The 24,984-nt window shown below is 44.9% G+C and overlaps 1 protein-coding gene across 1 annotated transcript in view; it reads right to left on the bottom strand.

The window, feature by feature from the left end:
• LOC111152905 (HYDIN, axonemal central pair apparatus protein) overlaps positions 1–24,984 on the bottom strand; it is a 298,524-nt gene that overhangs the window by 2,336 nt on the left and 271,204 nt on the right. Inside the window, 9 exon segments of the mRNA XM_022511638.1 lie at positions 63–287; positions 7,157–7,387; positions 13,882–14,032; positions 14,880–15,043; positions 16,187–16,399; positions 18,435–18,654; positions 19,901–20,178; positions 22,198–22,356; positions 24,105–24,303. Coding sequence (XP_022367346.1) covers positions 63–287; positions 7,157–7,387; positions 13,882–14,032; positions 14,880–15,043; positions 16,187–16,399; positions 18,435–18,654; positions 19,901–20,178; positions 22,198–22,356; positions 24,105–24,303 — 1,840 coding nt within the window.

The raw sequence follows: 24,984 nt of genomic DNA, 5'->3' as shown, positions 1-24,984 counted from the left end.
ATTATTTTTAAGCTCAGACTTCTGGCCAGGGGAGGGAAGCGGGTGGGATAGCGGCTGCTCACCCTGCAGTAGTATTCGGTCTTCTGCCGGGTGTAATTGATGAACTTGGCGAAGATGCTCTGACCACTGCCAAGAATGGCCTGGAAGTGGATGGGCTTTTCAGGCAGTGCTGGCGTGGCCTTCAGACTAAGCTCATACAGGTAGTAGCCCAAATCACTGTTGTGCAGTGTTAGTCTCCCAAAGGTTTCTCCAGCTCTCAGGGGCTGGAATTCAAATGTAAATGTGCCCTGCAAGAGAAGACAGAGGCTCCTATAAGGCCGGGAGTCCAACGCATACCTTCCCACACGGACCTCAGAGTAGGTTGGTGGGAGAAATGGTGCTTCACAGCAAATGCTCACACTGATCTCGAGCCCAGGGAATCTCTGTCCAAATAGCCCTTTTTTTCCTCTGTATCCTTTCTAGCTTTCCCTAGAAATACCCTAGGGGTATTTATATATCTGGAATCTCTTTGCGTCTAACAAGTATTAGATCGTCTCTTGAGAGCACACATGTATGGTAATGGCAGTGAGTGTTGCCAGCAGGAGGGCGGAAGGTCCGCAGCTCCTTCTTCGCTCTTAGCCAATCTCAGGACAGCTTCCTGGGTTCTACCTTCTTTTGGGCAAGATTTTCTCTTCCTCCTTCTACTATCACCCATGGCAAAACAAAACCAGGACCAAAGAGTATGGCTTATAATTACAAAATAAGGGAAACAACTCAAATGAGTTAGCAGTAAGAACTCGGCTAAATAAATCATAGTTTATCCAGGTTGGTGGAAAAGTATGTAGCCATTAGAAAGGAAGAGGCAGAGCTATAAACATTGCCATGAAAGGTGGTGGTGTTGATACTGTAAGTCAAAAGAAGGACATTCCATAAATGTATATAAAGCATGTGCCTATTTTTGTGGAGAAGAATATGTCTATGCAGGTATAGAAAAGAGACAGCAAGGATGTGTACCAGATTGTTACCAGTAGTTATCTTAGGCTGAAGGAAATGGGGTTTGGGGACTTTGATTTTCTCTTCCATATACTTTTGTGTAGTTAAAATCTTGTATTTATTCTGAGGTGGTATTGTTTCTTTTTTATAAAAGAACTAGTTCTTCTCATTGACGAATAGAATAAAAAGAGGGTATCATTAAAGTTGTTGTAGCTGTTGAACGGAAAAGAATACAGGGTACAAATTCAGATGATTTTACCACAATTTAAAAAATTAGATGAGAATGGACAAAAGCATGAAAGATGTAACTTACAAATCCAGGCTCAAGTAGATAAAGAAAACCTAGGTATTTTTGTAACCATTAAAGAGACTTAGGCAATAGTAAAAAAGATTTCCCTTAACAAAATCCAAGGATCGTAAAGATTTACTTGTAAGTTCTATTAGACAATCTAAGTATTCCACAAATTCACCCAAAGAAGAGAAAAAGAGGGAACCCAGTTCAGATAGCATGATTTTGAGACCAAAACCCGACAAGGCTAATAGAAAAGAAAAGTGGATGCCATTCTCTGCTCCCCCAAACATACATACAAAGTGCCCAATAAAAATGTTATCCAACTGAATCCAGCAATATATAAAGAAGATAATGTTCTGTAACAAAGATGGGTTTATTCCATGAATGAAAAATTGGTTTAATATTAGAAAAACCAGTCAGTTGCCACACTGACATTAAAAGGAGAACAAAGAGAAGAGTCAAACATCTCGATACAGTAAAGGCATTTGATAAAACTCTACATCCATTTATGGAGTTAAAAAAAAGTTCTTAGAAAATTAGGAAGAGGGGGAACATCCTTCATTTGATAAAGAGTATCTATAAGAAATCCAAAATAAACACAATAAATGGTGAAACTTTGAAAGCTTGCCCTTCAAGATTGAGAACAAGGCAAAGATGCTGTTTATTGCCTTTCTAGTCAACATTGTTCTGCATGTTCTGGGTAGCCCTCTAAGGCATGAAAAGGAAATTAAAGGAAGAAGTTTATAATGGAAGAAACACAATTGTATTTACATACAGATGACAGGATTGTACATGTAGAAAACTTAAATCTGAGGATTTTGAAGGGGCGGGGGGAGGGAGGTTGGGGGAACCAGGTGGTGGGTATTGGAGAGGGCACGGATTGCATGGAGCACTGGGTGTGGTGCAAAAACAATGAATACTGTTACGCTGAAAATAAATTTAAAAAATTAAAAAAAAAGAAAACTTAAAAATCTATAATTGAAATTATTATTATTGATAAGTGAATTATTTAAGGTGGTTGGTTACAAAGCCAGTATACAAAAAGTTAAAAATAGACCTACCCTGTGTTCTACCAGTTGCACTACTGGGTATTTACCCAAAGAATACAAAAACACTAATTCAAAGGGATATGTTCACCCTGATGTTTATTGCAGAATGATTTACAATAGCCAAATATCGAAGCAGCCAAAGTGTCCACTGATTGATAAATAGATAAAGAAGAGTTGGTATATATACCACCAATGGAATATTACTCAGCTATCAAAAAGAATGGACTCTTGCCATTTCCAATGACATGGATGGATCTAGAGAGTATAATGCTAAGCAAAATAACTCAGTCAAAGAAAGACAAATGCCATATGATTTCATGCATAGGTGGAATTTAAGAAACAAAACAAATGAGGAAAGGAAAAAAAGAGAGAAACACATCAAGAAAGAGAATCTGAAGGTTACTGAGAGGGGAGGTGGATAGTGTGATGGGAGAAAGAGGTGGTGGGGATGAAGGAGACCACTCGTGGTGATGAGCACCAGGGGACGTATGGACGTATCCCTATATCGGACACCTGAAACTAATATAACGCTGTGTGTTAACTAATTGAAATTAAAATAAAAACTTTAAAAGCCAAAAAATAAAGGCAAAGTCAATACACAAAAATCATGAATATTGTTATATACTTGCAACAATAGAAAATGAAATTTTGAAAAGGTTTTACAACAATATCAAGATAAATAAAACCTAGAAATAAATCTAACAAAAGATGAATAAGGTTTCTACATAGAAAACTAAAAAAATTATTATTGAGAGAAATTAAATAAGAGGACTTAAATAAATGGAGATGTGCTCATGGATTGGAAATCTCGGGAGCATAAAGACTGGAATACTCTGTGACAGATATCCTCCAGAATGGCCCCCAGTGATCCTACCTCCTGCCACTCACACTCTTGAGTCATCCTCTCCCATGTTGGACCAGGGCTGGTCCATGTGACCCCCAGTACACGGCAGAGAGATGGCATGTCACTTCTGAGATTAAGAGGAGAAGAGTGATTTCTGTCTTGGGGATTCTCTTCTCCTTTGCTCTCTCAGCTTCTCTTAGGTCCCTCGCTCTGGGGGAAGCAAGCTGTCATGTTGAAAGCAGCTCTAGGGAGAAGTGGACATGGTGAGGAACTGAAGCCTTGACCAACAGCCAGCAAGGAACGGAGGCCTTTCCAACAACCACATGAGTGAGTCTGGAAGCAGGTTACCCAGCCCCAGTCAAGCCTTTTAGGTGACAACTGACTCCAACCTCATGAAGGATCCCCAACCCAAACCACCCAGCTAAGCTGCTGCTCTTGGATTCCTGAGCCTCAGAAATGGGGTAGTAATAAACTCTTGTGGTTTTAAGTTGCTAATTTTTAGGGCAACTTATTATGGACCAACAGGTAGCTAATACATTCTAAAAATAATCCAATCAAAATCCTAACAGGTTATTTAATGTTTTTGGAGGAACTTGACAAGCTAATTTTTTAAAAAAGATTTTATTTATTTATCTGACAGAGATCACAAGTAGGCAGAGAGACAGGCAGAGAGGGGGCGGGGAAGCAGGCTCCCAGCTGAGCAGAGAGCAGATGCGGACACCCTGGGATTATGACCTGAGCCGAATGTAGAGGCTTAACACACTGAGCCACCAAGGCGCCCCAAGCTGATTTATATGGAAATGCAAAGGGCCAAGAATGGCCAAGATATGCTTAAAGAACAGGAATATAAGAGATGATCAAGTCTTAATATAACACTATCAGAAGGATAGTATGATTTTAATTTAGTAATGTAGCTTCAAATTATATAGAACAAAAACATGACAGAACTACAAGGACAACAACAACAAAAAAGGACTACAAGGACAAATGGACAAATCCCCATCACAGTGGTGACTTTAACACACTCTCTTAAATCTGACCAAACAAGTAGACTAAAATATCAGAGAATTAATAGCAAAATGGCAAACACATACTTTTTAAAAAAATATATGGAGGTTTTTTTTTTTTTTTAAAGATTTTATTTATTTATTTGTCAGAGAGAGAGAGAGAGAGGGAGAGAGAGCAAGCACAGGCAGACAGAATGGCAGGCAGAGGCAGAGGGAGAAACAGGCTCCCTGATGAGCAAGGAGCCCGATGTGGGACTCGATCCCAGGACGCTGGGATCATGACCCGAGCTGAAGGCAGCTGCCCAACCAACTGAGCCACCCAGGCGTCCCTATATGGAGGTTTTTTAAAAAAAGATCATCTATTGAGCCGTAAGGCAAGTCTAAACAAATTCTAGAGGACTGAAACAATGTGGAAGATATTCCCTGACCACAAAATAATTTGAAAAACAACATGTAGAAAAATCCCCACGTTTGGAAATGAAGAAACACTTCTAATAACCCATGAGTCAAAAAAGAAGTATTCATAATAATGAAAGTTAGAACATTTTTGAACCTAATGATAAAAAATGCTGCATATAAAAATTTGTACACTGCAGCTATAGCAGCACTTAGGAGGGGGCTTCTGGTCTAAATGTGTGTGTGGGAAAATAAAGAGGACTAGAAGTAAATGCACTAAGCATTCAGCTTGGAAATTAGATAAAGCACCAGTAACACAGGAAGCAGAAGGAAGGAAATGATTAAAAGCCGAAATCAAGCAACTTAGAAAACAAATGTACAATAAAGAGTACAAATAAAGAGTACAAAGAGTAGAAAACAAATGTACAATAAAGAGTACAAAAGATGCCTTTTTGAATATAAGATATAAGACTGAGGAACCTCTAACAAAACAGATCAAGAAATAGAAGGCACAATAACCAATATTAGAAATGAGAAAAGAATATGATATATAGAAGAGGTGGTAAGAGGATATTAACGATGTTGTGTCAATATTTTGAATATACGGATCAATTAGCATGTTCTTGTTACTGATTCAGGAAGGACCAGAAAATTTAAACAGCTGAATAACTCATTTGAAGAACCAAGTCAGGAGCAGACAATCTTCCCCAAAAGAAGTCACCAGGGCTCAGTAGCTTCATCTGTGAGTTTATCTTTCATAAATTCTTTCACGGGATCGAGACAGCAGGGAAATCCCCGATTCTTTTTCCATCGCTAGCAGAATGGATGCTCAAATTGGGCAAGAAGACAAGAAAGGAAAACTGGTCCATTCTCACTCATGAGCAAGGAGGCAGATCTCCCACACAGGCTGTTACCCAACTGAGGTCAATCTGCTTGTAAAAAGGTAAATTAAGACTACAAGGCACTGTTAGTTTATCCCAAGTTTTATCAGATTGGTAAGCCTTTAAAAATGTGACAGTGCCAAAAGTTGGTCAAATCTCATTACTGACTGGAGGTTATCTCCTGATTGGCAGTTACAAGCCTACATCCCTACAACCCTGTGATTCTCCTGCTAGGTGCACAACTGTGGACAGACACACGCCGTGTGTGGTGAGGTCTGTGGCAGCATTTTTAATGATAGCCAAATGCTAAAACCAACACACGTGTCTGGCCGCAGTAGAATGGATATCTAAATTGTGGTATGGTCATGTGATGGAATATTATACAGCGATGGGCATGAATGAACCTCAGCTGTGTGCGTCAACATGACGGCCGTCACGACATAAGACATTAACAGCAAAAAACATAAAATGTTAAAGAGTGTTTATAGTACGATTTCTTTTTTTTTTTTTAAGATTTTATTTATTTATTTCACAGACAGAGATCAAAAGTAGGCATAGAGGCAGGCAGAGAGAGAGCACGGGGGTGGGGGGGAGCAGGCTCCCTGCTGAGCAGAGAGCCCGATGCAGGGCTCGATCCCAGGACCCTGGGTTCATGACCTGAGCCGAAGACAGAGGCTTTAACCCACTGAGCCACCCAGGCACCCTGTACGATTTCTTCTGTACAAAGTTCAAAAATGGCAAATCTAAGCCATATGGCTTAAAAGCAAGAAATTTATAAAATGAGGACAGTGATAACTTTTAGGAGCGAGGGACAGTACTGTGAGTGGAGACAGAGGTTTCTGGGTGGTGGCAATTTTTTACATCGTGGACTGGGTATTGGTTATACAGATATTTCTTCTGTAGTTAAGTAAACATGTTTTAATATATATATGTATATGTTACACATATATATTAAGTATATATTAAGTATATATTTATTAATATATATATTAAGTATATATCTGTGTTATACATTCCTGCATAGATTTTTTATAATTTATGATGAAAAATTTAAAGACAAAATGAAAGGGCATGGCGACTCTCTGAAGAACAAAACAGATTTTGGGTTCTGAAGGGGAAGGAAGAACTGGAGTGGACACAGGGACTAAGCTCAAGTTGGAGAAATAGAAGGGATTTTGAAGGAATCTGGACAGTGAGAGTTTGGAGCCATAGACTCAAAAGAGTCAAAAGAAAGTTCCTCGCCACATGCGCTCAGAATTCCAGGCCGTGTGTTCCCAGCCAGGTGCAGGCTTCCTGTGCCTCCCTCCTGCAGGGGTCTGTGCATGAGCAAGTGTGTGTATGAACGGTACACATGCTGGTAACTCCATAACGTGATGTCCCTTGCTTTCCCTTTCACCACACATATTCTACATTACCTTTGTAATTAGCAAAAACCAAAAATAGTTGTAATTTGAACAAAACAAACAAACATATGACAGAGGCGAGTCTTTATAGTAAGTCCCTTTTACATATGTGAACCAAAGTGCTCATATGCCCGTGTTTATGTGAGGACTCAGGCAGAAGGGGGAAAAGGAGATCAGGAGTGGGACTGAGGGACTGTCCCCTGCCTTCCCAACCACTGTCAGGGTGGGCCCAACCTCAAGGATGCAACCCCCCACAGGCAGGGCGCCCGTCACAGGTATCAGGGAGCCCCTGGAAGCTGGCCGCCACCGTACCTCGGAGTTGGCAGGCACCACAAACTGGGAGGGCAGGCTGATGTCAGGCACCCTGCATTCCGTGGAGAAGGTCACCAAATAGGGCAGGGGGTTCTCCACCTTGATGGAGGCTGACGTGCTCTGCCGGACGGGGCTCGTCATCTCGATGGTTTTGATGACGCCTGAAGGGATGACCCTGAAACTCACCAGGTAGTGTAAGAACTCACTGGTCACTTCATTTCGGAAGATCACCTGGGTTCACAGGGAGAGGGGGAGGAATCAGGGCAGGGGGTTGGTTAGTGGAGGGGCTCCTGCTGTCTCAAGGAGCTCTTTCTCTTTGCTAACATGGCCTGGGGACATGAAGCTGGTCCCGGGCTGACACCCGTACTCCTACACGGTCTGCACCCCCACCAGCCAGCCTTTCTCCTGCAGGGTCCTGCTCTGGCTCCTCCCAGGTGAGAGCTGATGGAACAGCCCGGGTTTGCTCAGAAGAGGCCAGAGCAGCACTGTCTAGTGCTGAAGGTGAAGGTGTCCCGGGGGGACAGCTAGCTGGCCCCGGAAAACAAGCAAGACCTCAAGAGGTTCATGCTGTAGTGGGCTTCACTCCTCTGCCAGTTGCTGCTGGAACCCACAGAAATACCAATAATGGTAACGACAGCATCTAACATTTAGTGAACCACTCCTGTGTGCTAGGCCCTAGAAGTACTTGTTTAATGTATACAACTTGTAGGCAGCATTATTATTCCCCTCGCTGTGTCCCTTCTTTCTTTTGTTGTTTTGTTTTGTTATAGTTGTTTTTTTCCCCAGGAAACTGAAGTTCAGCAAGGTTAAGTATCCTGCCAAGGTCCCATGCGGAGAGAAGTGTCAGAGCCAGGATCTGAACAAGGTTGACGTGACTCCAGAGCCCAACCTTGTGACTGCAGAACATTGTCTCCTCACCCCTGTGGCAGACACGACAAGCTGCTGGTGCCAGTAGACCCAGATTTCTATTGGTATCATTTTCCCTCAGATTGAAGAGTCCTTATTAGTGTGTTGTCCAGTGATGCAAGTCTGCTGGCAATAAATTCTCTCATGTCTTTTATCTGAAGAGATCTCCATCTTAAAGGATATTTTCAGTGAATGGAGAATTTTTGGTTGATAGCATTCAGCATTTTGCAGATGGTTTCCATTATATCTGAAGAGAAGTCAGTGGTCATTTTTATTATTGTCTCCCATATGTAAGACTTTTTAAAAAAGATTGTTTATTTATTAATTTGACAGGGATCACAAGTAGGTGGAGAGGCAGGCAGAGAGAGAGAGAGGAGGAAGCAGGCTCCGTGGTGAGCAGAGAGCCTGATGCAGGGCTCAATCCCAGGACCCTGGGATCATGACCTGAGCCAAAGGCAGAGGCTTTAACCCACTGAGCCACCCAGGCTCCCCTGTAACAGATTTTTAAATATCTGGTTGTTTTATGTTTTTCTCTTTATCTTTGGTTCTCAGCAGTTTTACTATGATGTGCACAGACATGGTTTTCTCATATATCATGGTTTTCTTTGTATTTTTCCTGCTTGTGGTTTGCCAAGTTTCTTGGATCTGTAAATATATCTATTTTTAAAATCATAGCAGGGAAGTTTCACAAATTTTTTTTCAAATAGTTTTCTTTCTTTTTTTGTGTGTGGTATGGTAGTCACGATACAATACATCATTAGTATTTGATGTAGCGCATTCCATGATTCATTGTTTGCGTATAACACCCAGTGCTCCATGCAATCCGTGCCCTCCTTAATACCCATCACTGGGCTCACCCATCCCCTCCCCCACCCCAAAACCCTCAGTTTGTTTCTTAGAGTCCACAATCTCTCACGGTCCTGCCCTATTCTCACTCTCTTCTCATTACTCATGTATTAGAAAATTGTATATTTTCTCACAGGTTCCCAAGGCACTGGTTCCTTTTATTCAATCTTCTATCTTTTTAAAAAATTTTTAAATTTTTTTATAAACATATAATGTATTTTTAGCCCCAGGGGTACAGGTCTGTGAATCGTCAGGTTTACACACTTCACAGCACTCACCACAGCACAAATGCCCCCCAATGTCCATAACCCCACCACCCTCTCCCGACCCCCTCCACCAAGCAACGCTCAGTTTGTTCTGCGAGATTTAGAGTCTCTTATGGTTTGTCTCCCTCCCGATCATTTATTCTTTTCATTTATTCTTTTCCTAACCCCCAACCCCCCCACGTTGCATCACCACTTCTTCATATCAGGGAGATCATATGATAGTTGTCTCTCTCCAATTGACTTATTTCGCTAAGCATAATACCCTCTAGTTCCATCCATATCATCGCAAATGGCAAATCTTTTATCTTTTTATTCAATCTGCTATTAAGCACATCCAGTGAAACTTTCATTTTGGTTTATTGTAGTTTTCAATTCTAGAATATCCATTTGGTTCTTTTTTTTATAGTTTCCATTTCTCTGCTGAGATTCCTTACCTGCCCATATTTAATTATTTAAAATATTTTCTTTTAGTTCTAAACTTGTTTATAATAGCTCTGAGGTCTTTGTTTGCTAAATCCAGTATCTCACCCATCTTGGAGTTCATTTTAATTGACTGCATTTTTCTTGACTATGAGTCACATTTCCCTGCTTCATCACAAGTCTAGTAATTTCTGCTGGTGCACTGGATGTTGCTGGTCATCATTTTAGAGATTCTGGATTCTGTTATCTTCCTTGTAAGAGTGTTGATTTTATTCTAGGAGGCAGTTCAGTCATTGACTTATTGACCTATCACCTTAAAGTTGTGTAGCTTTTGTTAGAGCAGATGTATGGGAAGCTCAAGGTGTTTCTCAAGACCTTCCAACTTGGTGGGATTCAATCTCCAAATTTTGTCCTCTCTGATCTTGTAGGTGCTTAGTTTTAGGCTTTTTAAAGATCTAAAAGGACTTATCCTAAGGGCATGGTCCTTTCTTTTGGCCTTTCTGGTATTTCAACTGGATTCTTAGGATGTTGGTGAGATGTTCATGCAACCTCTTCACTCTGGCTGAGCTAAACCTCTAAAGTTCCCCAGCACTGATTAATGCATCTTTGTTCCTTTATCAACTCTTTTGGAAGCTGTTCTCTGATGAATCCCATGTAGTCTCATCTTGTGCATGTGCAGGACAACTCTGAGCCAAATACTTTGAGGGGGGCTTCCAGACAGACTTCGGTCTCCCTCCCCTCCCCACCCCCAGACTCTGCCCCTCCACGCATTACTCCCTCCACTCCTCTCCCACCCTGTAGAGAACAGCTATTTCAACCATACCAAACTCTGATTTCTGCATTTTCAGTTCAATGAGGGCAGCTGTGCTTTGCTTAGACTCCAGCTCCCTGCACTGCAGTCAGGAAATTGTCCCTTGGTAGTGAGCCAGGACAATTATGGAGATTCATCTCATTAGCTTTTCTTCTCTTTGATGGATTGCAGTATTGTGCTGCCTGTTGTCAATGCCTGAGAAGACTTGCCTCAGATATTTTGTCCAGTTTTATGATCATTTATGGTGGGAAGAGTAGTTACTCCATTATAGTCAGAAGAAGTGCTTTTGATTTTTAAAGAACTTTTGTTAATTTTAATACATATTATTGTAAAGAGACTCTGTGATCTGGGTTCACCATCATTTTTACTTAATGCTTTAAAACATATATTTACTTATATTTTTCTGTTCACATATATAGTTTATGACTATCTTTACTCTTTCCCTACCCTTCTGATGAATGAAAGAACATCTTTCATTTCCCTATTTGTTTCCCACTGAATGAGAAAATATTTTTCATTGTCTTATTCTTCTCCTGGCTATTTCCTATATTGAGGCCATATGAAATGTTCATTTCAGATTGCTTTTCAACAATTATTTGAAATTACCTATCAATTGAATTTTGATTCTTTGTTCATTGTAACCTTATGTTTTCCTCTTGCATTCACTTACTTATTTTTAAAAATTTTGCTAATTCAAAACCTTTTAATTTTACAGTACCTATTTCAAACAAGTAATATATTTATATATATGAGTGGGTTACTTAGAGTTGTTGCATCTTTAAAAATGTCTTTATTTTGTCCTCATAATAGTTTTGTTTGGAAAAAGTTCTAGATTGAACATCACTCTAAGTTATATGAATAGCTTACTCCATCGCCTCCCCCCCTTTTCTTTTTTGGAAGAAAGAGAGCATGCACATATGCACATGAGATGGGGGTGGGGTGGGGCAGAGGGAGAGAAAGAGAGAAAATCTTAAGCAGGCTCACAGTCTCCATGTACAGTGTGGAGCCCAACGCAGGACTCAAGCTCATGACCCTTAGATCATGACTTGAGCCAAAATCAAGAGTCACACTTACTGAGCCATCCAGGTGCCCCTCCCCGTTTCTTGTATTCAGAGTTACCATGAGAAATCTGATGTTACTGCCAATAGTGCAAGAGGGTTCCCTGTTCTCCACATCCTTGCCAATACCCATTGTTTCCTGTGTTGTTAATTTTAGCCATTCTGACAGTTGTGAGGTAGTATCTCATTATGGTTTTATTTGTATTTCCCTGATGATGAGTGACATTGAGCATCTTCTCATGTGTCTGTAAGCCATCTGGATGCCTTCTTTGGAAAAGAAGTCTTTTCTTTTTGTCTTCTGCCTATTTTTTAACTGGATTATTTGATTTTTGGGTGTTGAATTTCTTATTAGGTGGATATTAGAACTCTTTGATTTATATTTTATGTCTCACATTTCCTTTCATTCTTTTTTTTGAAACAGCTTTACTGAGATGTGATTTGCATACCATATAATCCACTGATTTAAAGTGCACAATTTAGTGGTTTTTAGTATAGTCAAAAAGTGATGCAAGTATCACCACAATCAGTTTTGGACCATTTTCATCACCCTGAAAAGAAACTCAGGGTCCATAACCAATCACTCGCCATTTCCTCCTAACTCATCCACTCTTGCCATAGATACAACTAATTTGCTTTCTCTTTCTATAGATCTGCTATTCTGGACATTTCATATAAATGAAATCATACAATATGTGGCCATTTGTGACTGGCTCTGTTCAGCTAGCATAATGTTTTCAATGTTCACTCATGTGTTGCATGTATTGGCACTTCATTTCCATTTCTTTTTATTGCCAAATAATATTCCATTCTATTTATTATTATTTGGATTGATGGACATTTGGTTTGTTTCTTGGTGTTTTTTTTGGTTCTTATGAATAATGCTGCCATGATCATTTACATATAGGTTCTTGTGTGGACATATGTTTTCATTTATCGTGGGTATACACTTAAGAGTGAAATTGCTGAGTCACATGGTAACTCTTTGTTTAACCATTTAAGAAATGCCAGACCGTCTTCTGCAGCAGCTGCACCATTTACACTCCTGCCAGCAATGCCTGAGGGATCCAACCTCGCCAGGCCTTCTCCAGCACTTCTTACTTCCTTCCATTCTTGCCATGTCTTTGTGCTAAAGTCTGTGCTATTACTCAGCTCTATCTTCTAACTTACTAGTTCTCTCTTCCTCAGAGTTCATTACACTATTCAGCCTTTCTCTTTGGTTTTCTATTAAAACACACTGTTTTTAAAATTTTCCAGGTCTCTAATTGATTATTGCCCACAATAACCTGTTCTTCTATTAGGGGTGGGATTATCTTCATCTCTTTGAGGATATTAATAATATTCACTAAAAATCTTCTGTTTGCTTTAATACATCTTTTATCTTAGGGGTTCCTCTTTTTTGAGCTGGTATTTCTATTTATAGTGTTTTTTTTTTCTTCAGATGTTTCATGAGACCTTGGTTTTAAGGTACTCTGTTAGCCTGTGAATGTGATCTGAGAGGAGCAGCCCACCTCAGTGTTTGTAGGAGAGGATGACATCCTACTGCATGGGTTTTCCCAGTATCTCTTCTGGAGGGAGGAGACGCATTCTTAGGTTTTTTTCTTTTTTCACTTTAAAATCTTTTCCTCGCTTTTTCCATTCTTAGTCATGGCTTCTAGTACTATCTATAAATGTACTAGAAGCCATAGTATAAATGAGTAATTTCTACATATTATCTATAAATAAGTAATTTCCATATTTATCTTCAGCCCTAACCTCTCCTGTGAGCTACTGATCCATATTTACTCCTTTTCTTCAAAGCACATATCTCATTTTGTGATTATACATTCACAGTACCATTAATGCCCTTCTCCTTTCACTGGACTGTGCATTCCCTGCAGACAGAGACTCTGCCTATTTTTGATCATTGCTGTGTTGCCAACACTCAGGATAGTATGTGGCAGACATGCTCATAGGTTCTTGTTGCACTAATGAATGAATTAGGAGAAACGACTGATGCATGAAAGACCCCGTGGTGGCTCTGAGTTGAATGAATCCTGGCTCTGACATTACTGGCTGTGTGTATTGAGTGTTCAGTACGGTGCTAGTCACTATCAGCACTCAGAAAAAGGGATCTTTTCTTATTATTGTGGTCCAGTGTTTGCTGGCCCAGATTTATTTACTGCTCAAGGATTTTCATGACTCTCCTGCCTTGCATGTTTGGTGTGGGTCCACATGATGGATGGAGGGCCCTGCAGTCTGGCTCCATCATAAAGAGGCTGGGAGTCCTGAAAGCCTTTGCCAGGTCACTAAATGGTTAGCCCAACAGGATAAGGACAGGCTGGCAGTGGGAGGACATCTTCACTCCCTAACACCAGGGTCATCATCCTCAGGGGCAAACCCCCAGGGGGCTCCAGGGAAATGCTTTTAATGTGTAGATACCTTTGCACTGTATAGTCCCTCCTTGTGGGAAAAGAAGTTCAGCTTGTAGTCTTTCTTGGAGCCAGACAGAACATCAATGTAATCAAGGCCTTTTAAGGTGACACTTAGATCTGGCTTCTCTGGTTTTATCATTTCCACAATGACCCGGAATCTGGAGGGGGGGACACAGGAGCACATGGAGAGAGGATAGAGAAAATGAGACCATCTGCCCAAAGGAATGAAGGAAAGGTGTTATTTCTACTCTTGACTTTGTGATAAGCACATGGGTCCAGGGTTCTGGTCTTCACTTTGTCTCTAGCAACACCCATAACTACAATTTATCGACACCTGTTACATGCCGGGTGCTGAATCAGTGCTCCACATGTGTTCCTAGTGACACAGGGAGGTACATATGATGTCATCACCTCCATCTGACTAATGGGGAGATAGAAGCCAAGAGGAAACATGCTCAGATAACATGACTAGTTATTGGTAGAACCAGGATTCACACTTAGGTCTGGACCTTCATCCACTATGCTACCTGGCAGCCTTCAGTAAGGAATTCTCTTCTCCAAGCCTTTGGCTCCTTCTCTGTCAAAGAAGGGGACCAGGCTGCTGGTCCTCAAGCTTCTCTAGCCCTTGAACTCTACTCTACTCCCACTGCAACTAAAGATCCAAGGGACGTCCTTCTCTGGCCAGTGGCTTAGGTGATATGGTAGAGCACTCAATAATAACCACCACAATTCTTATTTTGATAATAATAACAGCTAACATTTACCAAGCACTTAATTCATGCCAGGACCCGGTCTAGGAGACTTAGGTAATTGGCTGTGCACAAATAGCCCTGGGTGTCTGGAAGCTTAGAGGTCAGGAAGTGCCTGGCCACATCATGAAATGCGTCTCTGAATCTTTCAGCCCCTCCGTGTCTTCTGGAGGCGCTGACCAGTGGAAAGGCCAGGCTAACAGTGGATGTCCTCCCTCCATCTCCTCCACTCTGACCCCTCGCCCCACTCCCTCACCTCTGGGGCTTGTTAAGCCAGTTGTTGATTGGCAGGAGTTCAACGTAGGGCGTCTTACATGGTATTTCACGGAAGATGTTGGCCACGGCTTTGGGGAGCTCGGCAACCCCATGTAGCACATATAGCCAGCCAGTCCCATCGGGGAGGGGGAAGAAGAGGGTGCCCTGAGGAGGAGAAGCGTGGTCAGAATGGCACAGAAGGTCCCTTGTTAGCTACCGCTCAGGCATAGTAGTGACTTGGGGTTAACAGAGGCCCTCACGTAAGCATAACTCTTAGAAATCAGCGTGGTAGTATGTTTCAAGAGTCATAAACATGTTCATATGTATTTGAACCAGGAACTCCACCCCAAGGAACTTCAGAGTCGCAGGCTCTACCAGTTGAGCTAGCCGGCAGCCTTATCCCAGGGAACTTAAAAATCCTTGCAGAGGAAAAAGCTGCGTGTGTGCGCGCGCACACACACACACACACACATTAAAATCAATTATAATATTGATAAAAATTTGGTAATAACTTTGATATTCAACAACTGGGGAATGTCAAATAAATTTTGGAACTCTCATTCAAAGAAATATTAGACAATCATTAAACATGAGGATCACAAAAACTAGTGAAACAGAAAAATGTTCATGATATAATGTAAAGTGAAAACAAACAGAAGGCGAAATTGGGTATGCTGATGGCAGCTATGGCAGTATCTGAGTGAGGGTTGGTAGTGAAGATAGAAGAGAATAGTTCTCCTTTTTTAAGGGTGGGTGATTGCAGCTTCTTTCCTTTTTTATTTTGATGACAGCCGTGGTGATAAAAATTTGTGCAGTTAAGGTAAATCTTAATTGCTTGATGCTTAGTCCAGGACTCTGCCCAGAACTGTGTCCCTCATTCTAAGAGAATCTCCTATACATGATAACATGTGGGCACTGAGGGAGGCTTTGGACTCAATAATCTGCATGATTCCCTATTATTCCAACATTGTTAGAGGTGTCCCCTTCTATTTAAACATTCCTGAGCCCCCAAACTCTGTCTCCTTAGCTCTTTTTTTTAAAGATTTTATTATTTATTTGACACACAGAGAGAGAGAGAGAGAGAGAGAGAGAGATCACAAGTAGGCAGAGAGAGAGGGGGGAAGCAGGCTCCCCGCGGAGTAGAGAGCCCGATGTGGGCCTCGATCCCAGGACCCTGAGATCATGACCTGAGCCGAAGGCAGAGGCTCAACCCACTGAGCCACCCAGGCACCCCTTACCTCTTTGCACCACTCTTCCCCCTCCAAACACACAGGGAAACCCACGGGGGTGGGGGAAGCCTCCGTCTACCTGATGTTTGCGGTTCTCCAAGTTCATGGTGCGGGGTCTGTAGGTGATCTCATAGGGCTTGTTTTGCTGATGGGGCTCCAGGGTGATGAACTCAGGCCCCTCCCAGTGCTCACCCTCAAAGATGGGGTGCAGGTTCCAGGTCTGGTTGGTACGGTTTGAAAGCATGATGGTCTGCGTGTGCTTGGAGCGCACCTGGCAGGTGAAGTTCACCACCTGGAAGAAAGCAGGCACCTCAGCCAGGCAGCGCAACTTACGAACGAAGAGTTCGAAGAACGAAGAGTTCGGAGATACATATTTGGGAGTTGAGGGTACGGCAGTGTTTTGCTTTGTTTTGTTTTATTTTTTTAAGACCAAGAAACTGGATGAGATTGTCAAGAAGTTAATTGGTTTTAGAAACAAGAAGAAATTTAAGAACTAATTCCTGGCTGGCACACGCCCATGTTAAGAAAAATCAGAAGAGGAGATGAGAGGGAGCATCTAATAAGGTAGGAAGAAACCCAGGAAAGGGTGGTATCCTAGGAGCCAAGTGAGGGAAGTGTTGGAAGGATCCTTCTTCAGGGGACTTGTTCAAGGTTTCAAATGCTATTAAGAGGTCAACAGTTGAGAACTGACCACCGAATGTAGCCACAGGGACACTGTGGCAGTGGCGGTAAGGAGAGTCAATAGATTAGGAGACCGCCCCTGTATGGTCAAATGGTTTCTGAAAAAAGTGCAAAGGTATTTCAAGTGGAGAAAGGGTGCACTTTTCAACCATGTCCATATCCCAAAACATACAAGGAGATGAATTTTGATCCATATCTTGCACTACATACAAAAACTCAAAACAGACTGAAGATCTAATTGTAAAGTCTGTGTCCTGCATATAGGAAGAACTCTCAAAACTCAATAAGAAGAAAACCAAAAGCCCGGTTAAAAAGATGGAAAATTTGAACAGATACTTCAACAGAGATGATATGGAGGCAAATAAATGCCCACAAAGATGCTCGACATCATGCGTCATCAGGGAACTACAAATTAAGAAACACAAGGAGACAGCACCATGTATTTATTAGAATGACTAAAATTAAAACAACTGACTATACCAAGTGTTGGCAAGATGTAACATAAGTAGAAATGTCAGCCATTGCTGGTAGAAATGTAAAATGACACAACCACTTTGGGAAACAGTTTAGTAGGTTCCTAAAAAAGTAAATATATGCCTGCGCTACGACCCAGGCATTTCACTCCTACATATTTACCCAAGAAAATGAAAGCATATGTTCTTGCCAAGACTTGTAGAGACATGTTCATAGCATATCATATGATTCCATTTATTTATTTATTTATTTATTTATATTTATTTTTTTTTAAAGATTTTATTTATTTATTTGACAGACAGAGATCACAGTAGGCAGAGAGGCAGGCAGAGAGAGAGAAAGCAGGAAGCAGGCTCCCTGCTGAGCAGAGAGCCCGATGTGGGGCTCGATCCCAGGACCCTGGGACCACGACCTGAGCCGAAGGCAGAGGCTTTAACCCACTGAGCCACCCAGGTGCCCCTATTTATTTATTTTTAAAGATTTTATTTATTTGTTTGAAAGAGAGAGACACAGTGAGAGAGGGAACACAAGCAGGGGGAGTGGGAGAGGGAGAAGCAGGCTTCCCGCTGAGCAGGGAGCCCAACATGGGGCTCTGTCCCAGGACCCTGGGATCATGACCTGAGCCAAAGGCAGAACGCTTAACCAACTGAGCCACCCAGGTGCCCCTGTATGATTCCATTTACATAACACTCTTGAAATAATGGGATTACAGAGATGAAGACTGGGTGTCATTTTTAGCCTAAGTGGTTTTTACCGTAAGTGGAACAGAGTCCACTCTCAGATTTCTGTGAACATGGCTAGCAGAGGGTTAACCCAAGCCCCATTCTCCCCCCTTTTTTTCATGAGAGAGGAGAGAAAGGTGTGTACCCTTTCCTTACAGAGCTTGTAAGAGAAGTCGATCTAGCCAGAGACAGCCGTGCAAGCTTCCCTGAGAATGTGATGCTTGAGCTGAGAGCTGAAGAGTGAATAGGAATGAACTAAATGAAGAGGGAAAATGAATATTGCAGCAGTGGGAACAGAATATGCAAAAGCCCTGTGGTAGGGGCCAGGGAACAGGTCTGAATGTCTGGTGTTGGCACCGAGGACTGTTTGAACGAGTCACTCGTTTCTAATTGCAGAGCTTGCCAGGACCCCTCCAGCTGCGGGCCCATCTGTGAGCAGCATCTACTGACCTCTTTTACTGCAGGTGGTCCCACACAGACTCCAGAGAGGGTCAGGCTCAGGGGATTGCCTCCCTGGATGAAGCAGGGCAAGTTTTTGTAGAGAGTCTCCTTGCCCACTTCAGTGGGATGGTAGGTCACTTCGAAAGAAACCTCCATGCCCGCAGTGATATAGCCTTCTTCTGGGCTGATGGAGAAATGAGGCTCAAATTTTTTGACATCCCATTTAAACCTTTTCCAAGACAAAAAGAGACAAGAAAGACAGTTTACTAGTATCCTGGGGGTGTCTTCAATGCTGCTGAGATCAAGAGACGTTGCCTGGGCTTTTAGCTGGGACGTTTACCCCCTTTGAATACGCCCTGGGACCTGCGAGGAAGACCATCACTGAGTGTGGTAGGGGCAGGTGGGGGCGAGAGCCGGGTCAATCCTGGGTAGGAGGGCTCAGCAGCTTCTCGGACCAAGCAGGGTGGGAAGGGGTTGCATATTATTTTATGGCCCACGAGTGGCTCGTGGGGGGACATGTGCATGAACGCACTAACACGTGTGTACCTAAGATTACATGGCTAGGAAGGGATTGGGCTAGGACTGAACCCTCCCTGAGACCGTGGCTATCAGCACTCCCTGCACTGTCTTGCAGGTCAGATCCAGGAGGGCAGAGGTGATGCCCTCCTGTGAGCGCTGCACCTGCTCTTGGTGGTGCTGAGACCTGAGGGGCCTGTGTAGTCATCCCTCTGGGGGCCAGACAGGAGACAGAGGGCGGGGGGGACAGATCGGTGCTTCCAGCACTGGCGAGCAGGGGCACCACACCACGCCCTCAGGGTGCTGTTCTCACTGAAGTCTGGGCGAGGGTGCCCCCTGCAGGTATGCAGTGCCTGCCTGCACGGGTATGGTGGCAAGCCTGAGTAGTGATTGGGGTGGGTGCCTGCTAGCCAGGGGGAAGAGGCTGGAGAAGACAACGGTCATAGATATACTTGGGTTCCAATCCCGTCTTTGTCATTTCTTGCCTAAGTGACCTCAGGTCAATCACCTAACCTCCTTAAGCCTCACCTTCATCTGTGGAATGGGGTCAGCAGAGGACCTTAAAGGGGCCTGGGATAATTAATGGGAGCTTATTTGCTAGAATGTTCAGCACTGCACCTGCACAGTGTGAGTCCTCGCTAAATGCATGATTTTGGTAAAGTAATCCAGTTGTTTCATCTGTAAAATGGATCAGCGATGGAACTGCTTGCGATTAGCCAAGAGGAGCCACGTGAAGGGCATAGAACAGGACCAAGCAAATGTTCTCAATGACATTAATTTTCGTCTCCCTGGCAGCAGCAGTCACCCGTGAGGGACCACCGTTGTCACATCTTGAGCAAAGGGAGGGGATAGAAGTAACAAGTGGCCAGACTTGTAACACAGATGTCCTGTCCAGACTGAGGGCATAGCCAGTGTTACAGGGCTGTGCTGGCCTCGGGGTGGGCACGCCGCTCTCCTACCTTGCACCCACGTCACCCGTGTTCAACATAAGGATGCGACGCGTGGCTTGTGTCTGATACACGACTGGCCCGAAGGGGAGATGCTCCTGGTCCAGGGAGATCTCCAGGGCCTGGCAGCAGCCGCTCAGTAGGAAGAGAGGACGCAGGAGCCCCATACACTCCATTAACACCTCCTCAGAGAAGGGAGGGATGCGCTTTTTCGGGGCAAAGATGACTTCCAGCTTACAGACCTCTTTGTGCTTCAGAGTGATGTTGTGGAAGGGTATCAGGGTGAGGACCTGGACAGAAGCACAGTGAGACTCAGCGGCTGAGGGCAGGGGGCGTTGGAGGCATCCGTTTCTGGGTCTTGCTGTTAGGGCTGCAACAGCCCAGGGGTCAGAGTCCATTCTGCTCCCTCCCGCTGGCTGGGTCATCTTTGGCAAGTTTTTTTTTTTTTTTTTTTTTTTTTAAAGATTTTATCTATTTACCTGACAGAGAGAGATCACAAGTAGACAGAGAGGCAGGCAGAGAGAGGGAGGGAAGCAGGCTCCCCGCCAAGCAGAAAGCCCGATGCGGGACTCGATCCCAGGACCCTGAGATCATGACCTGAGCCGAAGGCAGCGGCTTAACCCACTGAGCCACCCAGGCGCCCCCTTTGGCAAGTTTTTAAGCATTCTGTGACTTACTCTATGTGAAGATTCTGATCATCCGTAGGAAAGCATGGCAGGTAATTGGCGTTCCACAAATGCTAATTCTCTTTCCAGCCCCTTGCAGCACATGACCCCTACTCTCCCGTGGAGGAAAGAGCTCGATAAGAGGAAATGGAAAATGCTCAACGCTCTGATGTCTTTCCAGGGAGGGCTCCCTGTGATCTCTGCACCACACTCCCTGGTGTGCTGTTTCAGATGCAGATTCCTAGGTCCTTCCCCAGGCCGACTGAATTTTGGGAGAGCCTGGAACTCGCATCATCAAAAATGCCCTGACCCACGTGTTCTAGAGTCTGGGAACTGCTGTTTAAATTCATATTGTCTCCCCTTCCCGCTCTGTCCTGGCAGAAATGAATGAAAGTCAGCTCTAAGGAAGCTGAGGCTCCTTTGGCGCTTGTGCTCCCCTGGGGTGCAGAGCGGAGGACTGCGGAGGCTGGGGTGAGATGGGCTAGAAACTGCACCGGGGCCGCGATCTTCGTGATTTCTGCAAACACTATGACACTGAAGGCCAAGCCCAAGGCCCCCGGGCCAGTACCGGTCACTCATCCCCGAAAGAGACAAAAGTGGCTTGGCCCAAAGGTCAGGGGCCCTGGCCCAGTGGCACTGTGGACGTCGCCTGAGATGAATGAGGAAATGGAAGCAACAAGTCGACCCTGTCTCTGGATGGCAGCATGGCCATGGGGTGAGATGCCCACCGGCTCTCTTGCTCTGGTTAGCTCCCCAGCCCATTTTCGTGGCCACCCACAGACGGTTCGAGGTGCTCCTGCTGCACCACCTCCCACCTGGACGTACGCAAGCAGAGTCTCCGGAGCACACGGAGCTTTGCCTGCGAGCGCACCTCTCCCCAACCTGTCTGCCTGCATTCGCCTCTCACCCTAGCCTCGGTGCAGGCCTCCCTCCACCGTGAGGCCTCCCAACAGCCCCAGCTGTCCTGTGAGCTGCCCTTTCCCAACTCACATCTGGCCTCTGCAGTTTCTAGGCTTTTCAGGTATTATTTCTGGGTCAGTGACCCCTGAAAACTGGAAACTCCACCAGACCTGTCTATGTCACATGACCTTGCTACGGCCTGAATGGTGACCCCCCAAATTCATACGTGAGTGGTGTTCAGCCTCTAGGGAATAATTAGGTTTAGATGAGGTCATGAGAATGGGAGCCCCATGACGGGACTAGAACCCTTGTGAGAAGAGACACCAGAGCTCAATCTCGCTGTCTCTCCACTGGGTGGACATACGACAAGAAGGCGGTCATTGGCAAGTGATTGTTTCTTGGTGTGAGATTATGGGGAAATGGTTTTCTTTGTGACTTTTACAGGATAGATACGTTCATGAGAATCCAGATCTACTGAATCATGTCCCTTTCTCTTTCACTTGCTGCCCTTTGGAAGTGTGCAGCCTCTCTAAGCCTTGGTGTCCTTCTGTGTAAAGTGAGAATAAAGAAAGCACCAGCCCCACACTGCTTTTGGGAGGACACTCTGAGGTGGCACGCAGGGAGCTCTTGGAACAGCCGGGCACACTGCAGGTGCGCGAGAAGTGGGGGTGGTCAGCATGGTGAGCACGGTCATCGGTACCATCGGGGCGAGAGAGGGGCCCGCCGGGAGCCCTGAGCACCAACCTTGGGTTCCTGGAGTTCTGGAACTGAGAACAGGACCGACAGGCTGAATGTGAGCTGGGTGTGGCTGTTGTTCATGATGGAAACCGTTTTCTTTACTACCTGTCCCGGCAGGACAGCTCCTAACTTCACAATCCTGTTGGCTGGATCTAGCACTGAAATCTGCGGAACAGAATAGAGAGCAGGGATGGAGGGTTTCATTGGTTACGGAGAAGAGTAACCGGGGTGACCCATCCGCTCTGGTGAGGCAGGGGTGCTTCATCTCCCGTGGTGTCTTCATATGGGGAGTGGACATTCATGGGCATAAAGGAACCCCTAAGCGGCTCCCTACACAACTACATAATTACAACAGGGTGAAGGGTTGTGGAGGAAATGCTCGGGGTACCTTGAGAGCACACTACAGAGACTGAACTGGCTGGGGGGTCTGGGGAGGCGTCCCTGAGAGGGCATGTCTACACTGCACCGGGGAGCTAAAGGAAGGGCAGGATCTAGTCAGTTTGAGTCGGGGTGGTGTGAGGTTGGAGGGCACCCTGGGGGCAGGGGGACACTCTGTGGCAAGGCCCTGAGTCAGAGGAGTGGCTCAGTCAAGGCCTGTGGCCGGGAACGAGGGCTGCCCTAAGAAGACAGGCTGGCAGGTAGTCAGGGTTTGTGCTGGGAGAAGCGGGAAGCCAGGACAACATGGGGTGACCCCCTCAGACGCATGTTTTGGGAGTGCTCTGGCTTGCGTCTCTCTGGAGACAGGCTGGAAGGCAGCGGGAGGGACAGCCTGGAGGAGTGAGAGGAGCTGAGCATTCAGACTACAATGGCGGCTGCAGAGGTGCTGCGGCGGACATGCTTCCAAGTCCTCACAAGGACCTGATCCTGGTGTTGGCCGGGATGGATCAAGGTCAGCCTGGGCCTGGCCCGCAGGACTCTGCAGCAGACCCTGCGTGGGTCACTGTCATTTGCTCAGTCCCTAAAGTGCACACCCCCTACTCCTCAGCTTTCTTGATATCCAGCCATTTCCATTCGGTCTCCAAAGCTGAGAGTCCCTAGCAGCAGCCTGTGCTCCTGGAGGTCCCCTTGGGATTTCCCCCAAAGGACCTACACACAGTGGGTACAGAGTAAGTGAGTGACTGAATGAGTGGCGAGAGCAGAAGAGACCCCCCGCCCCGCCCCATCCAGCTTGGGTGCAGACACACCAGGAGGTCATGTCCTGGGCCTCCTCTAGCTTGATGGGAAGGCTGTCAGGGACACTTCCCTTCCAGCCCTCCCCCATCTTCTCTGTCTGTGGCAGAAATGTCCCGTGCATTTCTGAGCATCTGGGAAAGGCTTCCATCTTCCAGAACGTCCTAGTAAAATGCAAATATGCTCACCAAACAGACACCTCAAAGGTTTACCAGACACCAGGGAGAAAGGGATTAGCACAGGACTTTCATTAGGAGCGCTGCTTAGAAGCCACGCCCTCAGTGGAACGTAATCCTGGGATCTGTGTCTGGCAGAGAACATTACTCAATGTGGCATTAAGGAAAGATGCTCCACAACTGAAACGCACATCTGCACACACAGCCAAAATAAATTGCTATCCAAAACAAATCTAGCCTATTAAACCTGAAAACAAAACACACCCTGATGTAAGAGGAGAAGGACGGGCTCGGGATTATGCATCTGATAGTCTCAAACTTCTCCAAGAAAAAGAATGTTTCTCTGGTGCCCGTGATTCCTTGTAGCCTATGATTCACTGGAGTCTGGTCTGAGGAAGAGTCAGATTTGACAGTTCACCATTCAGTGGGACTGGCTGGCCTCTGACAGAGGAGCTTGGGGGCCAGACAGGTGGAGAGGGGAGGAAGAATGGGCTCAGGGGGGCACAGGTGGCTGGGAGGGCAAAAAGGAGTGTGCCAAGCCTGAGGGATCTCATCAAGGTCTCTTACCTTCATTTCGGTGCCTTTCCCTTTGATTTCAATTATTTGCTGTGAGAGCCCATTGATTTCAAAGGGGATGAGTTCTCGGTATTGGATACTTTCTCGAGGATAAAAGGTGATTGGAATCTCCAGTGTCTTTCCCGGCTTTATCACATCGACGCGGAAGTTTACCTCGAGGTATGTGGTATTGGTATACAGACAGTCTAAGCTGCAGAAAATCAGGAGGAAGATGTGGAAGATAGAGGGTGCTCATATTTCCATTTTGTCTACAAAGGAAGAGGATCTCCAGGACCAGCCTGTGCTCCTGGAGGTCAGAACACATGTTTAAGTCCCCCAGAAAGACCGATTCTGTCCCCTTATCTCTCTGAGCTGGGTACTGATGGATTTCCTGCCCTCTGCCCTGGAGTCAGAGGAGGTAACCGTTGGAAGGGACCTTAGCAGTGGTCCAGGCCATGGCTCCCTGGCATAATCAAGTTACTTACCCCAAATCACACCCTGAGATCCTGGCAGAACTGGGCCTCAAACTCAAAAGTGCCATGGCCCTTTGTTCCATGCAAAGGAAGGAAATACTTCCTGGGGTGCCTGCGTGGCCAAGTAGGTCAAGTGTCTGCCTCTTAACTTCATTCAGCTCAGGTCATGATCTCAGGGTCTTTAGATTGAGCCCTGCATCAGGTTCTATGCTGGGCATGGAGCCTGCTTAAGAGTCTCTCTCCCTCTCCTTCTGCCCTTCTCCCCCCACCCCAACCCTGTGAGAGTGCTCTCTCTCTCTCTTTAAGGAAAAATTGGAGAAGGAGGTAGAGGAGGAGGAGGAGAAAAGCTTCCTAAGTAACTGGGGGGCAAAGCACAGAGGAGAGAAGTGTGTGTTCTGAGTCAGATACACAGGAGTTTG

The sequence above is a fragment of the Enhydra lutris genome, unplaced genomic scaffold (assembly GCF_002288905.1).
Source record: "Enhydra lutris kenyoni isolate GAN:26980312 unplaced genomic scaffold, ASM228890v2 scaffoldscaffold30, whole genome shotgun sequence".
Taxonomy (NCBI): Eukaryota; Metazoa; Chordata; class Mammalia; order Carnivora; family Mustelidae; genus Enhydra; species Enhydra lutris.
This window is presented reverse-complemented; position numbering and strand designations above follow the sequence as displayed.